This window comes from Apis cerana, linkage group LG8 (genome assembly GCF_029169275.1).
Source record: "Apis cerana isolate GH-2021 linkage group LG8, AcerK_1.0, whole genome shotgun sequence".
Lineage (NCBI taxonomy): Eukaryota > Metazoa > Arthropoda > Insecta > Hymenoptera > Apidae > Apis > Apis cerana.
The window spans coordinates 6936426-6957584 of record NC_083859.1 but is presented as its reverse complement, the minus strand read 5'-3'; the positions used below and the strand labels follow the sequence as shown (position 1 = coordinate 6957584).

Here is a 21159-nt window from a genome sequence, read left to right as displayed (position 1 = left end):
TAATATAACATTATAATATTTTTTTCAGATTCGAGTTTCTTTTACTAATTCTATCAGAGATTTCTCTCTTATCGAATCTAAAAGTCCAGACACTTTACCAATTGTAAATGGTATTCGCCTAGACGCAGTTAACCGTGAAATTATCTATAGTGATTTCCCTAATCGCGGAAACAATGATGTTTATTATTGGCAATTGCCGAGTATCTTTTTAGGCGATCAAATTACTTCATACGGTGGAAATCTTAAATATACTGTTCGTTATGTACCATCACCAGGTGGTCAAAGCTCAAAGAATAATGCTGCTGATGTTGAATTAATTAGTGCCAATGATATCAATCTGTTATATTTCTCTCGAGAGTTTCCCGAACCAAATACTCCACAAACATTTACCGTTCCTCTCTTAGAACAATATTGGCAACGCAATGATGGAACACAAGCTGACAGAGAGCATTTGCTAATGGCCCTCGCTGATGTTCGTGCAATTAAAATCAAAGCCACGTATACTACTCATACCGATGAGGCTGCCTTATCACTAGTATCCCTAGATACAGCCGAAAAATACAATACAGGAAAAATTAGAGCGGTGGAAGTAGAAGAATGCACTTGTCCAGTGGGTTATAAAGGATTATCTTGCGAAGATTGTGATGTTGGCTACACTAGAGCAAGCGAAGGCCTCTATTTAGGTATTTGCGAACCTTGCAATTGCAATGGTCATTCCAATCAATGCAATCCTGACACTGGAGTATGCGAGAATTGTGCTCATCATACCACTGGTGACTTTTGTGATATTTGCGAGAGCGGATATGAGGGTGATGCAACTCGAGGAACTCCTTATGATTGTACTTATAGTACAGAACGACCTTGTATGTGTAACGAACTTGGTTCACGCAGTAGTGTATGCATCGGAAATGTATGTGACTGTAAACGGAATGTTGAGGGATCTCAATGTAATAGATGTCGTTCAGGTACATTTGGACTATCTGCGGAAAATCCGAATGGATGCAATGAATGTTACTGTAGTGGATTAACTGATCAATGTCATGAGAGTTCTCTCTATATTCAGCAAATACCTATGTGGGTCTATGACAATCAACACGGTTTCACTTTAACAGATTCGTCGAGACAAGAAATCATAGATGATGGTTTCGAATTAAATTTTGCTACGAACGAAATAGGATATCGTTATCCAGACAGCAGAGGACGCAGATTATTCTGGTCTTTGCCAACTATTTTCACTGGCAATAAAGTCAAAAGTTATGGTGGTAATCTAACATTAACTCAACACATTACTGCTTATTCTGGTGCTCAAAGTTACAAGGACCAAGATATTATACTAATTGGAAATGGGATCACTTTATTCTGGACAAATCCTACTGAAATTCAACCTGATATACCATTGACTTATTCAGTACCATTTAGAGAATCGGAATGGAAACGTTTGACTACCGAAGGACCTCATGTTACATCGAGAATCGATCTGATGACAGTGCTATCTAATTTGGAAGCAATTTTGGTTCGTGCAACGCATAGTGAATGGATGACAGCTACTTATATCAGCGACATAAGTCTGGATACAGCTGTAGAACATCAAACTGGTAATAAGAGAGCGATTCAAGTGGAAGTTTGTCGCTGTCCTACTGGTTATGTAGGAACATCCTGTGAATCCTGTGCCAGAGGTTATTATAGAGATACTAATGATCGATCCGTCAGCTACTTGGGATCCTGCATTCTATGTCCTTGCAACAATAATGAAGAAAGCTGTGAGATGACACGAATTGGTCAAGTGAAGTGTCATTGTCAACCAGGATATGTGGGCCAGTATTGTCAAGATACTGGTATGTATGAAATAAATAAATTAAAGAACTTTAAAGAAATTATGTCAAATTTAATTAGATATTAATTAGGATTTAAAAAAATTTTGCAAAACTGCAATAAAAAATAAAAAATAAAAAATATTAAATAAAATGTTTCAAACATTGGATCGGTTAGGTGAACTGATGGTAAGTCTAACGCCAATGACGGGTGAAGTAAAGGCAAACTCGTGGGTTCTGTTCACATGCAGTTACAAGTTCTCAAATCCGTTATATATCTCTTTTACAATGAGTCCATGTGATGGCTATCCCGTAACCGCGACTGCCTCCGAGCCGGGATCTCTCAAAACAACAACAAACGGATCGTTGAGGACTTGGTATGTTTACGTCCGGCAACATCCTTTCAATGTGGAATGCTGTATCTCGGATCTGAACGGAAAAGAGTTAATCAAAGTTGTGTCGACAGTTTTACCAGGTTTGACGGATCAAATGAAAGGAATAATTCGTGTTTGTCCATCCGTGGAAAGCAGAAATATCATGATCTTCATTTTCATTCTTGATGCAATTCATCAAATGATCATTTCCCGTAGTAACGCCTATACAATAAAAGGTGTACATTATCAATTGCTTGCTAGTTCTCCTATTTTTCAATCATATTTTTAATTCAGGAGCTTCTAATTGTATTCATATTGATTATAGAAAATTAGAAAGAATATGGGCAGTGGTGGAATCTTCATTTATATGTTTCTATGTTATATGATTGTGAAGCATTTTGAAGATTTGCATCTTTAATTAATTTTTTAATTTTTATTGTTGTTACAGAAGGTACTACTACATCAACCACTACATTTCCTACTATAACTCCACCAAAGATTTTGATTTATATTAGAGGACCAGAGTTCCAAATAATTGAAACAGGAAGCACTGTTAGATATCATTGTTCTGGAACATCTGTAGATAATGTAAGCAAAGAAAATTGTGAAATATTTAAATGTTTAAAAAATATTTAATATATTTTTTAACATATAGGGATCTTTGTATATCAAATGGGAGAAAGAAGGTGGTCAACTACCGCCGGGAAGAAGTGTAGATGATAACCATGGTTTATTAGTTATTCGAGACGTGAAAGTATCTGATAGCGGTATTTATGTTTGTCAAGTCAGTGATGGAGTACACATTGGTTACAAAAATGTTACCCTCACTGTTGGAGGTAAGAGAAAGAAAATTAAAATATTTATTTATCATATTTAAAATATCATATACCTTGCAGCTTTTCCACAAAGTTTATTGGATATTCCAGGTATACAAGATTGAAATGTAATAATTTAAATAATAATATTTATATTGATATTAAATACTAATATTAAATAATAATATTAGTGAATTGATAAATTACATTTAATAAATTTTTCTTTTTTATTCCAATTTTTATACAATTTTATTCTATAAAATTTGTTTTTGAAATAATATTTTTACAACAATATATAAGAATTGATAAAAACTATATAGAATTTGATTTGTGAATTATAAAATTTCATTAATATTATCTATATACGAAGAGATTCAGCATTTTACACATTTTAATTTTATTTCATAATTTATCATAAATTATGTTTTTTGTTTAAATACTAAAATCAGCTGCACCAAGGACTATTGTCATACCTCCATCTCTACAAGTAGTAGAGGGACATTCTGCGGAATTCCGTTGCGAAGCCAGCGGAAATCCACCGCCACAAATTGAATGGATTCGTGTTCATGGCCCCATGAATCCAGAAGTCATAGTTTACAATGGAGCGTGGATTCTAAAAGCTGTCTCGAAAAGTGATGCCGCCGAATATAAATGCATAGCAAGAAATAATATTGGCATAGATGAAAGAACCGTTATTCTCTACGTTGAAGGTAGTATTAATTTTTAATCAAAATTATTCTAATAGTAATATAATAATAAGTAATAGTATATGAAAAATTAATCTTTATAATATCATAAATGTATTTATAGATAATCCCGAAACTCCACCATCACACTCAATACCACCTACCATAACTCCTCCACAATGGATTGGATCAGTTGGAGATACAATCGTGATAACTTGCATCCCATCTCTAGACGCCAATGTTACTTGGACTCGAGAAAGAAATATTCCATTGCCTCCTACAGCCAATCAACGCGATGGTATTTTAACAATTATAAATCCAAGCACGTACGATTCTGGTATCTACATATGCACTGCAATCAGCTATATAGGAACAGTAGCTCATAAAACCATCAACATAACAGTAACACCTAGAAGACCTTTGCCAACTATTAAAGTAACACCTGAAAAACAGACTGTTCCTCAAGGTAGTATAGCTGAAGTAAAATGTTTCACAACCGGAGAACCTGGTGTACAAGTAAAATGGAGTAAATATCTTGAACAAATGAGTCCTAATGTGCAACAAATTGGAGATACTTTGAGAATTGTTAACATCCAGATTGCTGATCGTGGTGTTTACGTCTGTCGGGTTACGGGATCAAGTGGAAGTCACGAAGCTAGTGCTATCATTGAAGTTGAACGTGAGTGATCATCAAACTTAATACTATAAGACTTAAAGAAGACTAATGAAAGAAATACGGAATTGATAGTTTTCGATAAATATATTTATAGTTTACATTTATAAAAATAAATGCGCATATTATCCAAAAATCATCTACAAATAAGATTATATAGTGAATCAAAGAAAGAAATTGTTTCTTTGTTTCAGTGTCATTCCATTAGTCATCTTTTCAACATAATTAAATATGTGTGTAATTGTATTATGATTTATATTTATCTTATTATATTCAAGTAATTTTGACTTCATTTAAACAGCGAGAGAACCTCCATTGGTAGAGATTTATCCCAAAAACGTTCCTCCAGTTACTTTGGGTGGATCCACAGATCTTCAATGTCGAGCAATCGCTGGAATTCCTATACCAGTGCTACAATGGTCCCATGAAGATGGTCGACCATTCGCTTCTAATATTAAACAACTTCCTGGAGGTGTTTTAAGACTTTCCAATATCACAACTAATGATGGGGGTTCTTATATTTGTTCTGCTGTCAATTCTGTTGGTTCAAATTCTGCAACTGTATATATAGAAGTTCAATCTGTACCTATCATCTTAATAACACCTAAATCTGGAATTTTAACCGTGAAACCTGGAGATAGGGTACGATTAGTTTGTAGTGCAACCGGATATCCGCAACCTACAGTCGCTTGGAGTAAACATATGAATGTAGTACCTCTGTAAGTTACTTTTGAAAAAAAAATAATGATTTTAAATAATTTTAAAAATATAAAATAGAAATAACGTTTGAATTTCTAGTGGTACAACTAATGAAGTAATTGATACCCCTCAAAAAGCTGTTTATGAAATATATTCCGCATCTCCGAATGATGAAGGTTCGTATACCTGCCATGCAAATAACGCAGCAGGAATTGTCGAAGAACGTGTTTATATTAGAGTAGAGGATTCAGAGGTTTATCCACCTTGCAGAGGCGATGTTCCCTGTCTTGTATGTTCTTTTCTTATTATTAAGAATTAAAGTCCGCATAAAAATATAATAAATATTATTATTACAATAATCATTATAGGATACTACAAGCGATGATTCCATACCAAAAGATTACCTTAGAATTCCTAATGGAGGCAAGGTAGAAATGCGTTGCCATGTGCATGATAATGATGGAAATCATATTTATCTAGACTGGAAGAGAACAGATCATAGAGCTTTGCCAAATGGTAGTTCTGTTCACAATGGTGTACTAATCATTCCAGCTGTAGATAAGAGCGCTGCAGGAGAATATGTTTGTTCTGGAATGGATCAAGCCGGCAATCTTCTCTTTAAAGCTAAATCTCATCTTGAAGTATTATGTAAGATTCTCGATTAATCTTCATTTTGCTTGTTTAAATAAATAAATATAATTGAAAATCGTTTATATATGTTTATATAATATTCTTTCAGCTCCACCCAGAATTGTATTAATTCCACCCAGACAAACTGTTCGTTCTGGAGAAAGTCCGTCAATCGAATGTCGTACAAATGGAGATGAACCCATGACTATAGAATGGAATGCTATCGGACGCTCCCTACCTTATTCAGTGACACACAATCGTGGACTTCTCCAATTCCATGGAATCACTTATTCTGATGCCGGAAAATATGTCTGTAAAGCTACTAACGATGCAGGAACTGCTGAAGCTGTTGCTGAAGTTCTGGTAAATGGTATGTAAAAGCATAAATTCTAATTTCAAAAATATAGTTATCAAATAAAATATGTTATAATATTCTTTCAGAACATCCTTATGAAAATACAGAAGTCAAAGCTGCCCAAAGAGATATTGTTACTTACGTAGGACAACCTGTGCGTTTACGATGTATGGTTAGAGAAAGAGCTACTATACACTGGGTCAGAGATGGACAACCATTGCCATCTAATGTCAGAATAGAAGAAGATTATTTAGAGCTGCCTAGAGTAAGACCAGAAGACAGTGGAAGATACATCTGCCAAATACAAACCTCTCATGGAGTCTCCAGTGACTATATTAATTTAAACGTTTCGCGTAAGTTGGAATTTGTAATCTAATAATCATGCATGGTTTCTTTCTTCATTTCTAATTTAGGACTTTTTTAAGAATTGTTTTTTATCTTTTATTTTTTTTTTTTAATATAAATCAAACAATAGATTTATGATCAAAATTTACTATAATTAAAAAAAACTATATTAGATTGTTCTTTAGCAAATCTTAAATTACATGCAGTTCGCATAATTCAAATTATGCAAATAATTTAATATAAAATCATCATCGATAAGTTATGATCAGCAATCTAAGAGAACAGAGGTTTATTCATAGTTGTCACGGTATTGTTTATTAGTAGTTAATTTGCGTACAGATTGCATGCATGTGAACCAAACGCAGTGCAGGCAAAACAATTGTATGTGCGGCATTCAAGGATGCTTTCTATTGGATTACTATTGCAACATCAATCCTCTCTTCTCTGGTGATAACCACTACTTCAACAGCAAACAGTGGATTCACCACTATCTTCAAAATCGAGGCGGTTTGTTTTGAAAAAAATTATGTGTTCCCGATGTGTAATGTGAACAATTAACGCTTTTTTCTTTTTTCATTGAACAAATTAACATTTTTGTGGTCATTGATTTTTCTCACTAATATTGCACTATCTATTAAATTTTCAATAAAAATAAAACAATGGTACATTATATTAACATACAAAAATGTTAATCATTATATATATTAAAACATTTTAGACATCTTTAAAAAATTATCAAACATGAAGAAAATTAGAAAATTTACACAATGTTTATACAAAAGAAAATTAAGATTTTAGCGATAATTAGTATTATTAATACTTTAGATAGTAGTTTTGAATATTTCTCATATGTGTTTATTATTCAGTAGAAGTAGTCTGCTCTTTATTTAAATGGTATGCAGTTGTCTGTTGTCATCTATTGAAATTTATCTTAAAAATCAATGTTATAAGAAGTATTTAATATTAGAAAAAATTCATATTTGTACATGTTAAAAATATTATTTAATATATTTTGCTAATTTTATTATTTATATTTTAGCTACTCCGATACCTGCAGTTAGTGTAGAAGTCTCTCAGGATCCAGTGAACATCGGAGATACCATTGATATACGTTGTGCATGTTCTGGAACTCATAATCCACGTTATCATTGGTCTAGACCTAACCATCTCAGTCTACCAGAAAATGCTCAAGAATATGGAAATATTCTGAGATTATCTAACGTGGCTGTTAGCGACAGTGGATTATATAGATGTACTGCTGATACTCCTGAAGGTGTTTTCAAACAAGATTTCAATCTTGTTGTGCATGGTAAATTTTTATAATTAAGTTCTTTATTATAAAAATTAGATTAATATAATTAATATAATCTTTATGTTACCTGCTAACAAAATAATATATCAATGTAAGTAATACATATATATAGTAATCTTTTAAATATATAAATTTTTTTAATTGAGAATATTTTTTAGGTGGAAATAATGATGCACCAGCAATTGAAACCAAATACGCTCCTTATGGATCTAGCCTAGAAATGGATTGCCGTCCTAATATTGACCCACCAATGAAATTTCATTGGAGTAAATTGGGAGGTTTTCTGCCACCTGATGCTCAGATTTTCGAGGTACATTAATCATAATATTATGATCAATAAAAAATAATAGCTAAGAATTATAATTTCATCTATTATTTCTCTATTAGAGTAAATTAAAGCTAATCAATGTCAAAGCAGAGGATGCAGGAACCTATATCTGCAGTGTAAATAACAATCATGAAAATATAGAAATACCCACAGTACTTGTGGTAACAGGAGTTGTCCCATATTTCAGTCAAGCTCCTCGAAGTTTTATTGCTTTATCTCCATTACGTGATTCCTATCTAAAATTCAATATTGAAATCTCTTTTAAACCTCAAAGTTATGATGGTATAATCTTGTATAATGATGAATCCAGTAGTGGAAATGGTGATTTTGTTTTATTATCACTTGTTAGAGGCTATCCACAATTCAGGTAATTATTAACTTAATTAAGATAATTAAATTAATATAAATTAGTCAAAATTTAATATGAATTAAATTATGTTTTTAACTAATAATAATTTTTATATGTAAGCTTCAATCTCGGTTCTGGACCAGCTATCATTCGGGCGGATAAATCTGTAACACTTGGAGAATGGCATACCATAAAACTTCAACGCAATAGAAAAGAAGGAACTATGTTAGTTGATGGTGAAGGTCCTTACAAAGGTGTCGCAGTTGGCAAGAAACAAGGATTAGATTTAAAAGCGCTATTATTTATCGGTGGAGTTCCCAGTGATAATATAATAACTCAATATGCAGAAATCAATAGTGGTTTTGTTGGCTGTATCAGCAGATTGATAATTGGAGAGAAAGAAATCGATTTGATTGGTGATCAAACTGATAGTGTTGGAATCACTAATTGTGAAACTTGTGCTGAAAATCCTTGCAACAACGGTGGTGTATGTCAAGAAGCTGCTACAAAAAATGGATACCTTTGTCTATGTCGTGCTGGCTATAGTGGAAAACATTGTGACTATATTGGCCAGCCCTGTTATCCAGGTGAAATTATTCTTTAATTATTTTTAATTATTTACTTTTTGATTTTTTTCTTTTTCTTTTTTTTTTCTTATTTTATCTCATTCATCTCATTCTTTAATTATTTTTAATTATTTTTAATTATTTTTAATTATTTTTCTTTTGATTTTTTCTTTTTCTTTTTTTTTTTTCTTAGAGTTATCCAAAAAATTGTAATTATTTTTTTTTATATTAGGTGCTTGTGGTGAAGGCAATTGCGTAAACAAGGAAACTGGCTTCGAATGTTATTGCCCTCCCGGAAGAACTGGCTCTCGTTGTGAGAACTCGATAAAAATCTACGAACCAGCCTTCCATGACGATAAATCCTTTATAGCACATGAAACGCCAAAAGCTCTCAGACGGTAATTATCTACAGTGCATGATGCATGATTAGAAAAGATAATTCAGATTTTCTGCATATATCCTATTCTATAGCTCTTATATTATATTTGTCAGTAGAGAATTAGAAAGTTTTTTATCTTAGAATTTCATGTTCAATAATTGATTATATATGTTTAAATGTTAATCAATGGATGCAAAATCTTCCTGGAGGATCCTCAGGCGCACATTAACTTGTTCAATTGAAAAGGAATCTTGATCTTAATTAAAACAATAATTTTCAGGGCGAGAATGAACCCAATCAAAACATACGGTCGATTAAGAGCACGCAACGCACAAGTTAGAAAGCCGCGATCAAGGCCACATCACCACAATAAGCTGCACCACACGAAACATTAGTCCTTTTTTCACAATCAAACTTTTTCGATGCACATAATGATAGAAAAAGAAAAAAGAAGGAAAAGTCATTTATTATTATTAAATGTTTATAGAAAACATTAACTGCTATTTATAGTTGTCAGTCAGCATATATGTATATTATATATATTTTTTTTATGAGAATTTTATTTACAATTAGATTTTTTTCTTTGTGTCTGCCTCATACGTATCATAGATAATTATGTTGAAGCCTGTATAGTGAGTAGTTCCTTGGAATGAACCTCATGGTGCTGTAATATTAGAATATCAGTCAATATATTTACGTTATTCTCATATATTAACTTTTTACGGATCCAATTAATTTTTTTTATAGTAATAATATTATAAAAACAATTTTTTATTGTTAAAAAAAGCTCTCTTTTATTAAGATAGCTTTTAGATCATTGCCTGATGGACCGTAAAGAGTTCTCTGTACAGCTTTTTAAATAGTACATTTTAACGCATTGTATTAGTTATTTTAATTATTGTTTAAAATAAATCATTAATAAGGTCACTGCCAAATGAGAATCGCATTTTATAATAATATCAAGAGCTTATTAAAACAATTATTAGTGTTGTGGCATTGACTTGTGTATTAAGCACACACGCAACATACACACACCTCAAATCAGGCACATCTTAAAATGTTTGTACTTATTTTGTAAAAACCTATTTGGTATATGTGCCATAAGTGGTGTGTTTCTAGGGCCAGAATGACCGTTTATATGTATTCGACGGGCTTCGAACGATGCTATAAGTATAAATATATGTCTTGAGATGCAAATAAAAATTGATTTAACAGGACTTTTACCGAATTATATATTCATTTTGCTGATTACCCATCTCCATAGTTTATGAACATTAAAGAGGTAAGTTACATAATACAAAGGAATTTGCCTTTTCATATTTTTTCATGGCTTTTTCATTAACTTTAATATTTTTTTTCCCACTAACAGGAATTAATTTCTATGTACATTTAATATCAAACTAGAACAATTATTTTAATAATTTCAATGTTATCGTAGGTTAAAAGTGGCTTTGAACTTTAATCCTTTGGATAACGAAGACGGCATCCTGATGTATTGTGCTCAAAGTGACGAAGGATTAGGAGACTTTGTGGCACTAGTAATCAAGGAAAAACGCGTCGAGTTCCGGTACGACATTGGTTCTGGTCCTGCAATCATTACATCAAATCATATCCTTCAGCCAGGTGTATGGACGCATGTATCCATAAATAGGGACTTCAAAGAAGGAAATTTAACTGTGAATGGAGAACCTACAGTAATAGGCAAATCTCCAGGAAGTGATCGCATTATGACACTTAATACACCCCTCTACATTGGAGGTGTTGATCGCAGAAAAATCACAATAAACAAAAATGCTGGTGTGAATAAAACTTTTCGAGGTTGCATCAGTGATGTAAGTTTATTATGAAAATTTTGATGAAATGAAGAAACTATTTAATTAAAATATATTCTATTATATTCTCAGCTTGGAGTTTCTTCAATAAATGTAGACATACTAAAATCAGCTATAGACTCAGCAAATATAGATGATTGTAACGTTTTGCATCCTAATCAAATTAAAATAACTACTGTAATCACCACAACATCATCTACTACGACTCCCTATAATCCGTGTGCCTCGAATCCCTGCATTCATGGAATATGTCAAAATACTGACTCTTATGACTATTCTTGCACTTGTGAATATGGCTATGTAGGCAGAAACTGTGAGAACATTCTAAAACAATGTGAGCTACTTCTTCCCTGTAGAAATGGAGGCACGTGTACAGATCTCCATGGATCTTACAAATGCGATTGTCAACTGGGTTATAATGGACAAAATTGTGAAAAACGTAATTACTTCAGAAAATTTAACATAAAATATATTTTATCATATGACCAATATTTCATATTTTATATTTCATTTCTAGTCGCAGAAATAACATATGACGTTGCATTCAGAGGAGATGGCTGGTTAGAATTGGATAAGAATGTAATGATACATGAAGAAGAGCGTGAAGTATTAGGTTTTGAAATTTCAACGAATAAGACTAGGGGATTAATCATGTGGCATGGACAGATACCAAGTAATTTGAATCCTGATCATTATATGGCTCTTGCTGTGGTTGATGGGTAATCAATAATATTCATTTTTAAATAAATACTATAATCACTTAAGCAGAAATTATTAATAACATTTCTGATTTTAAAACTAATACTTAATTTGTTCTTATTTTTTCAGCTATGTAGAATATCAATATGATTTAGGAACAGGTCCAGTAGTGATTCGTGTCACTGCACAGAAAGTAGATGATGGAGAAAGACATAGAATAATTTTAAAACGCCAAGGAAGTGATGGTAGTATTGAATTAAATGGTGAACATATGGAAAGTAGTACTAGTTATGGAACACAACAAGATTTAAACACTAGAGGTAATGTGTACTTGGGAGGAGTGCCGGATTATGCTATGACTTATGGAAAATATCAAGAAGGATTTTCTGGTTGCATTTATACTATGGAAGTGCAAGATTCTGGAGCCATAGACATCGGAGACAAAGCTATAAGGGGAAAAAATGTTTCACCATGTACTAGGTAAATGATTGAATTATGTTTTCATTATTATTAAGAAGAAGATTATAAAAATTATGTAAAATGAATGTTTCACGCTGTTTAGAGCAAGATGGATTCCTTCTTCTTTGGTATTTACTAATGCAGACACTGATATGTTCGATGCATTCGTTCCTCCACCTCCTGTTAATATAATTCACCCAAAACCAGCGGCCAATTTAGCTGCTTATAATATCAAACATTATTCGTTGTTAATTTTATTTCAAAATCTGCTCGCTTTTATCATAGATGTAAGAAAAAAAAGCGTATTTTTTACAATATTATATATAGACATTTTGAAATATATACTAAGTTAAATGTTATTTTTCAAATGAATATGTATTTCTTCATTAAAGCATTTTATAACGAAGAATTACGTATTCAATTATAATTCGTGAAAATTAATTGAAAGATTAAATTTGTAAATTATTTATTACTTCATTAAGATTGAAGGCAAGATAAATAATATTTAATAATATTTTATAATAAAAATTACTGATTTTAAATAACAATTTTCTTTTTTTTTATTATTATTATAATTATTTAAGCAATAGACTTTCAATAAGATTTGGATTTCATAAAGATATGAAAAAGTTTATTTACGATAAAGGACAATTTAAATATTTTCTTCATTGTGAAAGTAAGCGTGATAAATGTTATATAAACAGATTTATATCTGTACATATATAAATTACATTTCTGACAATTTATAATTATATTTTATACAAATCTTTGTTTTTATAAAATAAGCTAGATTTCTTTTTCTCTTTTTTTGAATTTTTTTTTTACTTGACAATAATATTTTTTTAAATTAATTAATTTTCACATTGAAAAAAGAAATAAAATGAACATTGAGGCGACTGTGAATACAATAATATTATATTATATCTCATATAAGTTTTCACTGCCATTGTCTGATTCGTTTTTTATAGGAATTTTCCAGTTTTTAATATATGTTAATTATATATTAGCAAACTCTAATTATGATTCTAATTAAATTATCTTTGAATTAAAAATGAGAAGGCCTAGATATAATAATAAATCAATGCCTTCAATATACAAAAAATTGTAAAAAATGATTTATGTTTTAGAATGAAATTTTTGTCAATATTTATCTAGACCAAATATAGGCCCTATTATTGATTGTTTAATAGCTATAAGAATTGTTTTTTTATCAAAACATTTCGATCTCCATTTATGTGATATTAACGAAGAAAAATTACTTACAAATATTTGCATAGTTAAAATACGGTGCTAGTATGATATGTTGCTAGTTCTAAGGAAATTTGTATTTAACAAAATACGATAAACATATGTAAATAATTATAATTAGTCTCCCGAACCTTCACACATTTTCTTACATTCTATATAACCGTTATTTCTCAAAAAAAATATCGTATTATCGATAATATTGTTAAGAAAAAGAAATAGATATGGAATGAATAATATGACAAAGAATATATTTAATTATCAAATATTATAACAATATATTATTGTTTCATTTTTTTTATGTAATCGCTTATTAAATTATCAATTAACAAATGCAAATTGCTTTACATAAAAAATATCAATTTTTAAAACGTTTTTTAAATTTGTATAACAAACAAAATGTGATAATTCTAATATGACTTAATTCTGATGCACAACATAAAATTTTATTATTTTATTTTAAATAATAATATATATTCTCTCTTCATTTCAATCTATTCTTTGATTTTAAGATAAAATAATAAATAGATAGAAATATTCAAACAGAATTATGATATGATATATGATAAAAAGCTTTGTCAGTATTAAGATTTGTAAATGATCATGTACAGGCATAATGAAATTATTGTAATATTGCTGAAATATTGCTGGAATTTTTTTTTATTACTCGACTTGAATGCTTTAGGTATGTCAATGCAAGTATTAATTGCAACATTATACATATTTATTATCTACTACATTTCATACATATGTATATATACACATATTATAATAAGTAAATATACAAATAAGTGTATAATCTGAATCAACTGAAAGTAATCATATATGAAAGTATAGTCTATTGTTATATGAATAATTCTTCAAAATGAAATGAGACAATAAATATAATTTTGTTAAAAACTTTTCTTAATTTTTTGTTATTGTTTGTGGTACAATAAAAAAGAATATTAATATAAATAATGATATAATTATTCCTGAGAAATTGAAACAATTACAATATTTCAAATGTATATCGGCTGCTATAAATCCAATTTATAACCAGATATAAAAGGTAATCCCGTACTAACTTTTTTTTGGTATTCTATATAATCTTGTCCAAAAAAATTAAGCAGAGTGACTTCTTCAATTAAAATACGATCATGGAAAAATTTCCAAGATGTCATAGTATATGCAAAGAGACAAAATGGATTCTGAAGTATTAACTATAAAAACAAATATATAAAAATTATAAATTATGTTTATATTTTAATAAAATAATATTTTTAATAAAATATTGTGAAATATAAATATAATAAAAAATTAAATTACCTGTGTTCCTATAGACCAATAAAACCAGCCTACATAACTGGGATGCCTACAAATTTTATAAACACCGTAGGTAATTAATTCATGATTGTCCATTTTTTCATTTTGCACAATATGATTGAAATTATGTTTGGCAGTAAACATTGCCAGCTTTCTCAAAAATTCTCCACAAATGCATAGTATTAATCCAAAATATGATATGAAGGAAGCTTCTTTCATCCCAGGAAAATATAGTCTTTCTATAATAAATTCTATCCAACTACAGCATGCTGCCACTCCATAAGCTATGCTGTGATTTAAAATGAAACTATCGATAGAAAGTGAAGACGGATTTATCCAAGCAATACTTAAAAATTCTGTATAATGAAATGTTGCTAGAACTGTAACGTATATTCCAAACATCTGCCATGAAGGTGGTGCAACAAAAAACAATATAATTCCAATTCCAAATCCATATCCTAAAAATACAGCTCTTACAGCAACCTATTAAATATAAATATTTAGTGCTTTATACTAATAATAATAATTTATAATAATTCATATAATTTATAATAACATATTTAAAATACCTGATAAGAGAAACCATAAAATACAAGAAGTAAAAGTATATTTAAGAATCCATATTGAAATAAATGCATAAGCCAAATATTATTGAAATATATTTGAAAAATATCGAATTCTAACCTTAGTAATATTTCTGATAAAACCGCGATTAAACCAGTGAATATAAAACAGAAAAAACTAAGTTTTCCATCATAACATAACATTTCTAAAGTTTATATAACTTCTTTTTCTTTAAATCAAATTTTGATTATAGATTTGTTTTTAACCTTTAATATGTATATAATATCAATAAAATTAAATGTATTTTGCAGAACAAAAATTTTGTGAACTATGTTTTTAATTATCTTTTACACTTAAAAAGTAAAAATAAATCATATAAATAATCAAACTTCATTTTTTACAAATAATTTTGTATTTATAAATACAATTTTTGACAAGTAAAATATACTTCAGTTATTTACAAATTATAATACATAAATAAGTTATATATATAATATTAAATAAATTAAAAATTAAATAATAAAATTATTACATTTAAAACAATTAAAATCATACAATAATAACATTAAAGATTAATCCCATTTTATATAAACTATATTATATACTATATGTAATTATATACTATATATAACTGTAACAGAATTGTTTTTTTATACAATCTTATTGTACATATATTAGAATTTTTTTATAAAATATTTACAAAATATAATTTTTTAAAAAATATTTAAAAATTATTTATATATCAGATGATTACTAATTAAAGAATTAAATAATAAAATATAATATTTGTGAATTATATTTTTAATGATTTTTCATTAAAACTATATATATCAACTTTCGTATTCAATAATAGTATTTATATGCTTAACAGATGGCAAAAAATATATTTGATACATATTGATACATATTTGATAACGAATAGTTGATATTGCATTGTTTTTCAATAAAATATTTAAAAATTTTTTGTTTGTTGTGTCAGTTTTTTTTAAATCCTCATTTCAAATCATATTATATATCAGATATTATCTTTTAAGATCATTATCCTACATATCTATCTATATTTTATATTATCTATTTTTTAATTTATTTTATCTGTCACAATCACGTATCAATATATATATATATATATACATATATATTTATATATATATATATATATATATTGTATAAATATAAATATAAATAAAAAGAGCAAATATTGAAAAGAAAAATAAAAATTAATGCCATATCCAGAATATCAAAATTCAGAATAAAATTAATATAAATAAAAAAAATAAAAACAAATAATAAAAGAAAGATAAGATTTAATCATCAATATCATTTCTTAAAGACATGAAGAAGACATCTATTTTCAAAACAATAGAATAAGAATCGTAGATCATTGAATTTCATCCTTTGAATTTTTTTAAAAATATATCTTTGACATTTAATAGATGGCGTAGGTAGTTAATTTTAAAATTCTTTTTAAATTTTTATTTATTTTATTCTCATTATATTTCTGAATCTTCTAGAATTAAAAAAACATCGAAAAACATTCAGTGTTATAAAAATAAAATTTTTATGAAAAGTAAATATTTCAAATAAATATATAAAATTTTAAGAAATTCTTATTTTTGCAGATAATAAAAAAATTTTGTATGCTACATTCAAATCATGTACGCAAAATTGAAAATTTTTATTTTGAAATAATCGAAAAAGTTTGCATGCCATTTCTCGTCGAATTATATTCTCCTAATATAAAATGTAAATTTTGATTTTGTATCGTTTTATATATTATTTCTCTAACTGAATTATTAATTTATATTACTTCTCTAATAAAATTATTGACCTATATTATACTTATTTCTTTGACCTAATTATTAATGTATATTATTTATCTGATAAAATAATTTATTTATACTACTTTTCTAAATAAATGATCAATTTATACTACTTATTAAATATTAATCAATAAAATATAATTTGTTTCTTATTTATTTCTTACCTTTTAAATATTTATTTCTTTATATTATCATATTTTCAAAAATGATTTTTATTATTATTTTACTTAATTTTAATTCGATATATTTATTCTTTAATTTTATTTTATATATGTTTATCTTTTCAAGCAGATTGAAACTACAAGAAAAAAATATATAAAAAATATATATAATATATAGTATATATAAAAAAATATAAAAATAAATGTAAAATAAAAATATATGTACAACATATAGAAAAAGTAATTTATATATAAAACATATATAAAAATATACTTCTTATGATTTAGAAATGATAAACAATATAATCATAATCATTAAATGAAATATATTTTAAATAAAGAAATTTTATTTTTTTTTTTATAAAAACTAAATAATTTATTCAATTAGATTATATTATTGAATAATTTTTAAAAGAGATATTAATACAGGAAAGTCTACTATCCACTTCACTAATGTTTGACATAAGTACACTTGCCTTACTACTAATGTACTATTCTTAGTAGAAATACTACTACTATTACTACTCCATAGCTATTTTATGTAAAGTAGCGATGGATTTAACCTAATAATTTCTATAATAATTTTCCAAAAATTTAATTTTTATAAATATTTTCAGTATTATTTATTTTCAGTATTATTTATAAAAACTAAAAATAAAAATTTAGTATATTTTTTAAATAATGAATAGTTATTTATTAGCATCAAATATTATTAAGAAAATAGTTCAAAATTCATAAATAATAACATTACTACTAATTGTATTTAATAAAAACCTGCACAAAAGTGTGTCGATATATATGTGTATTCTTGTACTACGTCTTCAATGTGTTTAGAGCATTCTTAAATGACTATGAAAGGAGAAATACATATATATGATGAGAACGGCACCAATACATGAATATATTCTATTGCTATTCAAGATGGAGAGAAAACAACGTATGTTTTCTGTAAGGTGGTTGTAAACAAGAAAATCGGAAAGAAATATCTATTTGTTAAGTAATAATTAATCGATGAGAAATGGCAAAATCTGTATTAAGTTCTGACACATTGCCAAAAGCAGGTCGAGTAAATGAAGGTAATTTCTTTTTTTGAATATCTTCTGTCATTCTCTATTAAAATAACTTATTTAATTAATCCTAATAATCGTTTGTTTAAAAATGTTGCAGTGTGTCGTGAATGGTTGGTGCATGAGGATGGAGCTCTCGCGTATCGTTTACAGGATGAAGAAAGTAAGATTAGATCATTTATATAATATTATTGATTTTATTCTAGCATTATGTTTATGTTTTATAGTTAGAGAACATTACTCTAGCAACAAAATGCGTAATGCACAAGTCAGAGAAGATTTACCAAGAGCTAAAGTTGAACAAGAATTGGAAACTCTCAAATATCAATCCTACATTCAGCAGCAGTTAGTATTTATATTTTCAATTATAATTTATTAGATATTTATTATTTTTCATTTAAATATTTTTATTTTTAGAGAAGAAAGAGATGCACTAGTTGCAAAACAAATTGCATTATCTTTAGAACGTGAAGAAAGACAACGAGAACGAGAATTGCAAGAACAAATGAGACTGCAATTGAGGTTGGATGACGAAGCTGCACAGCTTGAAATTGAACGACATATTCAAGAAGAAAAAGATGAGGTATATTTAAAGATATTCTATATTTTCTATAATTTTATATTTACTAATATGCATTGTCATAATTTAATCTGTTTTAAATAAAGGAATTAGCAAGAAAATTACAGCAAGAAGAAGAAGAAAGTGCTATAAGTAACCACGATGGTCCTATTAATGAGCAATTACTATTAGATCAAAAAATTGCAATGGAAGCACAGGATGCTGAATTAGCACGAATGCTTCAAGAAAAAGAACGTGCAAAAATAAGGAAAGCTAGACAAAAAGCTAGACAAAGAAAATTGGAACGACAACAACTTCAAGAATTAGAAGAACAAAATCTCACAGAGAAACCTCAACGACCTGATAGATTAGAATTGAAGAATGTGCAAAGTAAGACTAGAATACAACAGTCTTTAAATTATCCTCAATATCCTGATCCTGAAGAAATACAAATACTAGATGATTCAATTGAAAATATAAGAGAAGTGCAAAATGTGGCTGCAATTATTGATCCTACATATAATGGAAATATACATAAAAACACTTCAAGTAGTTCAAGCAGTACAGTAAGCCCTACATATGCATTACCTACACCACCACAGGAGCTTATGAATGATGATGTTCCATGTTACATGCCTATCCAAGGACAACGAAGAAATCAAATGCAATCTCCGTCCCAAACTCATGAAGAAAAGCATAAACGTCGAGTGAAAGATGGTTGCAAACAACAATAGAGATAGTCTGTTTCTTTAATAAAATATTTTTTGATATTTTTTTCGTTGCCATGAAGAAACGATATTTTATTTATCATAAGTTTCATAGAAATTCTTATTATATATGCAACTTAAAAATCAATACAAAATAGAATTAAATTTGTATCCTTCGTTTACGACGAAATATAGTTAACGAAAGCAATATAAAAATAAATGTGCCTTTTAAAATGATACGGTGTAAGAAATCGACGAATATCAATAACTCATCAATATTTATTAACAAATTGCACCGTCCTAAATCTTAAATCTGCCTTTTTCTATATATATTTATCGAACTGAAAATAATATATTGACAATTATTATATTAATGATATCAAAAAAATTATTATGCAAAAAGAAAGAAATAATAAAAACAAATAGTAGATAGACAATCAGAATTAAAACTAAAAAAGGAAGATTCAGTTATTGTATTTAATTGTATTAAGTAAATAATGATGTACAAATATTGACAATTTAGACTGAATATTAAATGATCTAAAGATTTTAATTAAACATAAATACTGCTCTCTAAATTTACTATATATCTAATATATTGCATTCTCATTGTCTTTTTCTTAGAGCAATATTTTTTCTTTTAATTATTTAAGGCAAAACCAAGAATAACTTACTGCCAAAGAAGACATTCATAACGTTCATTTTACATTAGACAAAGTTTAGTATTAGCAACATGAGAATATATTTTTTTTTAAAATATTTGAAAAATGAAGTTACGAATGCGTGCTATAAAAAAAGTGCTTCGTAAATTTAATAATCTTTATTTTAAAAAACAAATTTAATGATTATATTATAATTTTTACTAATCTATTAGTAATCTAATATAGACGCGCAGTATTTATAGTATTATTATTTAATATTACTTCAATATTTAAGCTTAACTCATTATTTATGGTGATTGGAAATTTATTCAATAGTGATAATATTAATTCTTTTTTACATTTATTGTATGAATACAGCTCTATACATGGTATATTAATAAATTATTTACAAAGTTATGATACACATTTTCATCAAAATTCCCCGTACAAATACACGACAATAATTCATTCCATGAACTTATTATGATAAAAAGAAAGGATCAATTTAATGTAACAAATATATTTGCCATATGAATATAAAAGTAATTAGTTTTACAATTTACAGAATATGCTAGTTATTTTTGTTTTTTATAATACATTTGCTGTTTTAATACTCCGAAAATATAAGTCAGTGAAAGATCTTTTCTATACAGTTGTCCACATTTAATGGCTCTAATTAGAACAAAACACTTCATTTTATGGCGCAAAATGTTAATTAAACTAATTAAACAAAAAAAGTTTATAGATTATATAAAATAATCTTTTACATAAAACATAT

At 27.9% G+C, this 21159-nt stretch overlaps 4 protein-coding genes across 53 annotated transcripts in view; 3 read left to right on the top strand and 1 right to left on the bottom strand.

The window, feature by feature from the left end:
- The window catches only part of LOC108001671 (basement membrane-specific heparan sulfate proteoglycan core protein), a 149834-nt gene extending 139295 nt beyond the window's left edge, over positions 1-10539 (top strand). For 42 of the 50 annotated variants that reach the window (XM_062078444.1, XM_062078437.1, XM_062078439.1 and 39 more), the window contains 19 exons: positions 29-1835; positions 1990-2286; positions 2634-2773; positions 2841-3021; positions 3082-3111; positions 3450-3710; positions 3811-4365; positions 4661-5078; positions 5158-5347; positions 5427-5706; positions 5798-6058; positions 6130-6396; positions 6728-6895; positions 7428-7697; positions 7859-8010; positions 8088-8395; positions 8498-8964; positions 9176-9341; positions 9603-10539. In XM_062078444.1, coding sequence (XP_061934428.1) covers positions 29-1835; positions 1990-2286; positions 2634-2773; positions 2841-3021; positions 3082-3111; positions 3450-3710; positions 3811-4365; positions 4661-5078; positions 5158-5347; positions 5427-5706; positions 5798-6058; positions 6130-6396; positions 6728-6895; positions 7428-7697; positions 7859-8010; positions 8088-8395; positions 8498-8964; positions 9176-9341; positions 9603-9717 — 6333 coding nt within the window. In that variant the 3' untranslated portion in view covers positions 9718-10539. The remainder of the gene's footprint in view (positions 1-28; positions 1836-1989; positions 2287-2633; positions 2774-2840; positions 3022-3081; positions 3112-3449; positions 3711-3810; positions 4366-4660; positions 5079-5157; positions 5348-5426; positions 5707-5797; positions 6059-6129; positions 6397-6727; positions 6896-7427; positions 7698-7858; positions 8011-8087; positions 8396-8497; positions 8965-9175; positions 9342-9602) is intronic. The other 8 variants (XM_062078430.1, XM_062078441.1, XM_062078435.1 and 5 more) reach the window with 8 other exon arrangements.
- LOC108001672 (basement membrane-specific heparan sulfate proteoglycan core protein-like) lies at positions 10466-14467 on the top strand. Its single transcript, XM_062078483.1, has 6 exons — positions 10466-10604; positions 10761-11154; positions 11227-11593; positions 11672-11873; positions 11983-12333; positions 12416-14467. Exons 2-6 carry the CDS (start codon positions 10813-10815, stop codon positions 12663-12665), a joined length of 1512 nt encoding a protein of 503 aa, XP_061934467.1. The 5' UTR covers positions 10466-10604; positions 10761-10812; the 3' UTR covers positions 12666-14467.
- On the bottom strand, positions 14260-17539 carry LOC108001668 (protein-S-isoprenylcysteine O-methyltransferase). The gene is made up of 3 exons (XM_017062783.3): positions 15432-17539; positions 14866-15345; positions 14260-14759 (listed from the first exon to the last, which is right to left on the bottom strand). The coding sequence occupies exons 1-3, from the start codon at positions 15627-15629 to the stop codon at positions 14577-14579; spliced, it is 861 nt and encodes a 286-aa protein (XP_016918272.2). The 5' UTR covers positions 15630-17539; the 3' UTR covers positions 14260-14576.
- A 199-nt stretch (positions 17540-17738) lies between these two features.
- Positions 17739-20798, top strand: LOC108001721 (coiled-coil domain-containing protein 50). Its single transcript, XM_017062897.3, has 5 exons — positions 17739-18483; positions 18575-18637; positions 18702-18819; positions 18892-19057; positions 19141-20798. The coding sequence occupies exons 1-5, from the start codon at positions 18426-18428 to the stop codon at positions 19765-19767; spliced, it is 1032 nt and encodes a 343-aa protein (XP_016918386.1). The 5' UTR covers positions 17739-18425; the 3' UTR covers positions 19768-20798.
- Positions 20799-21159: the final 361 nt, after the last annotated feature.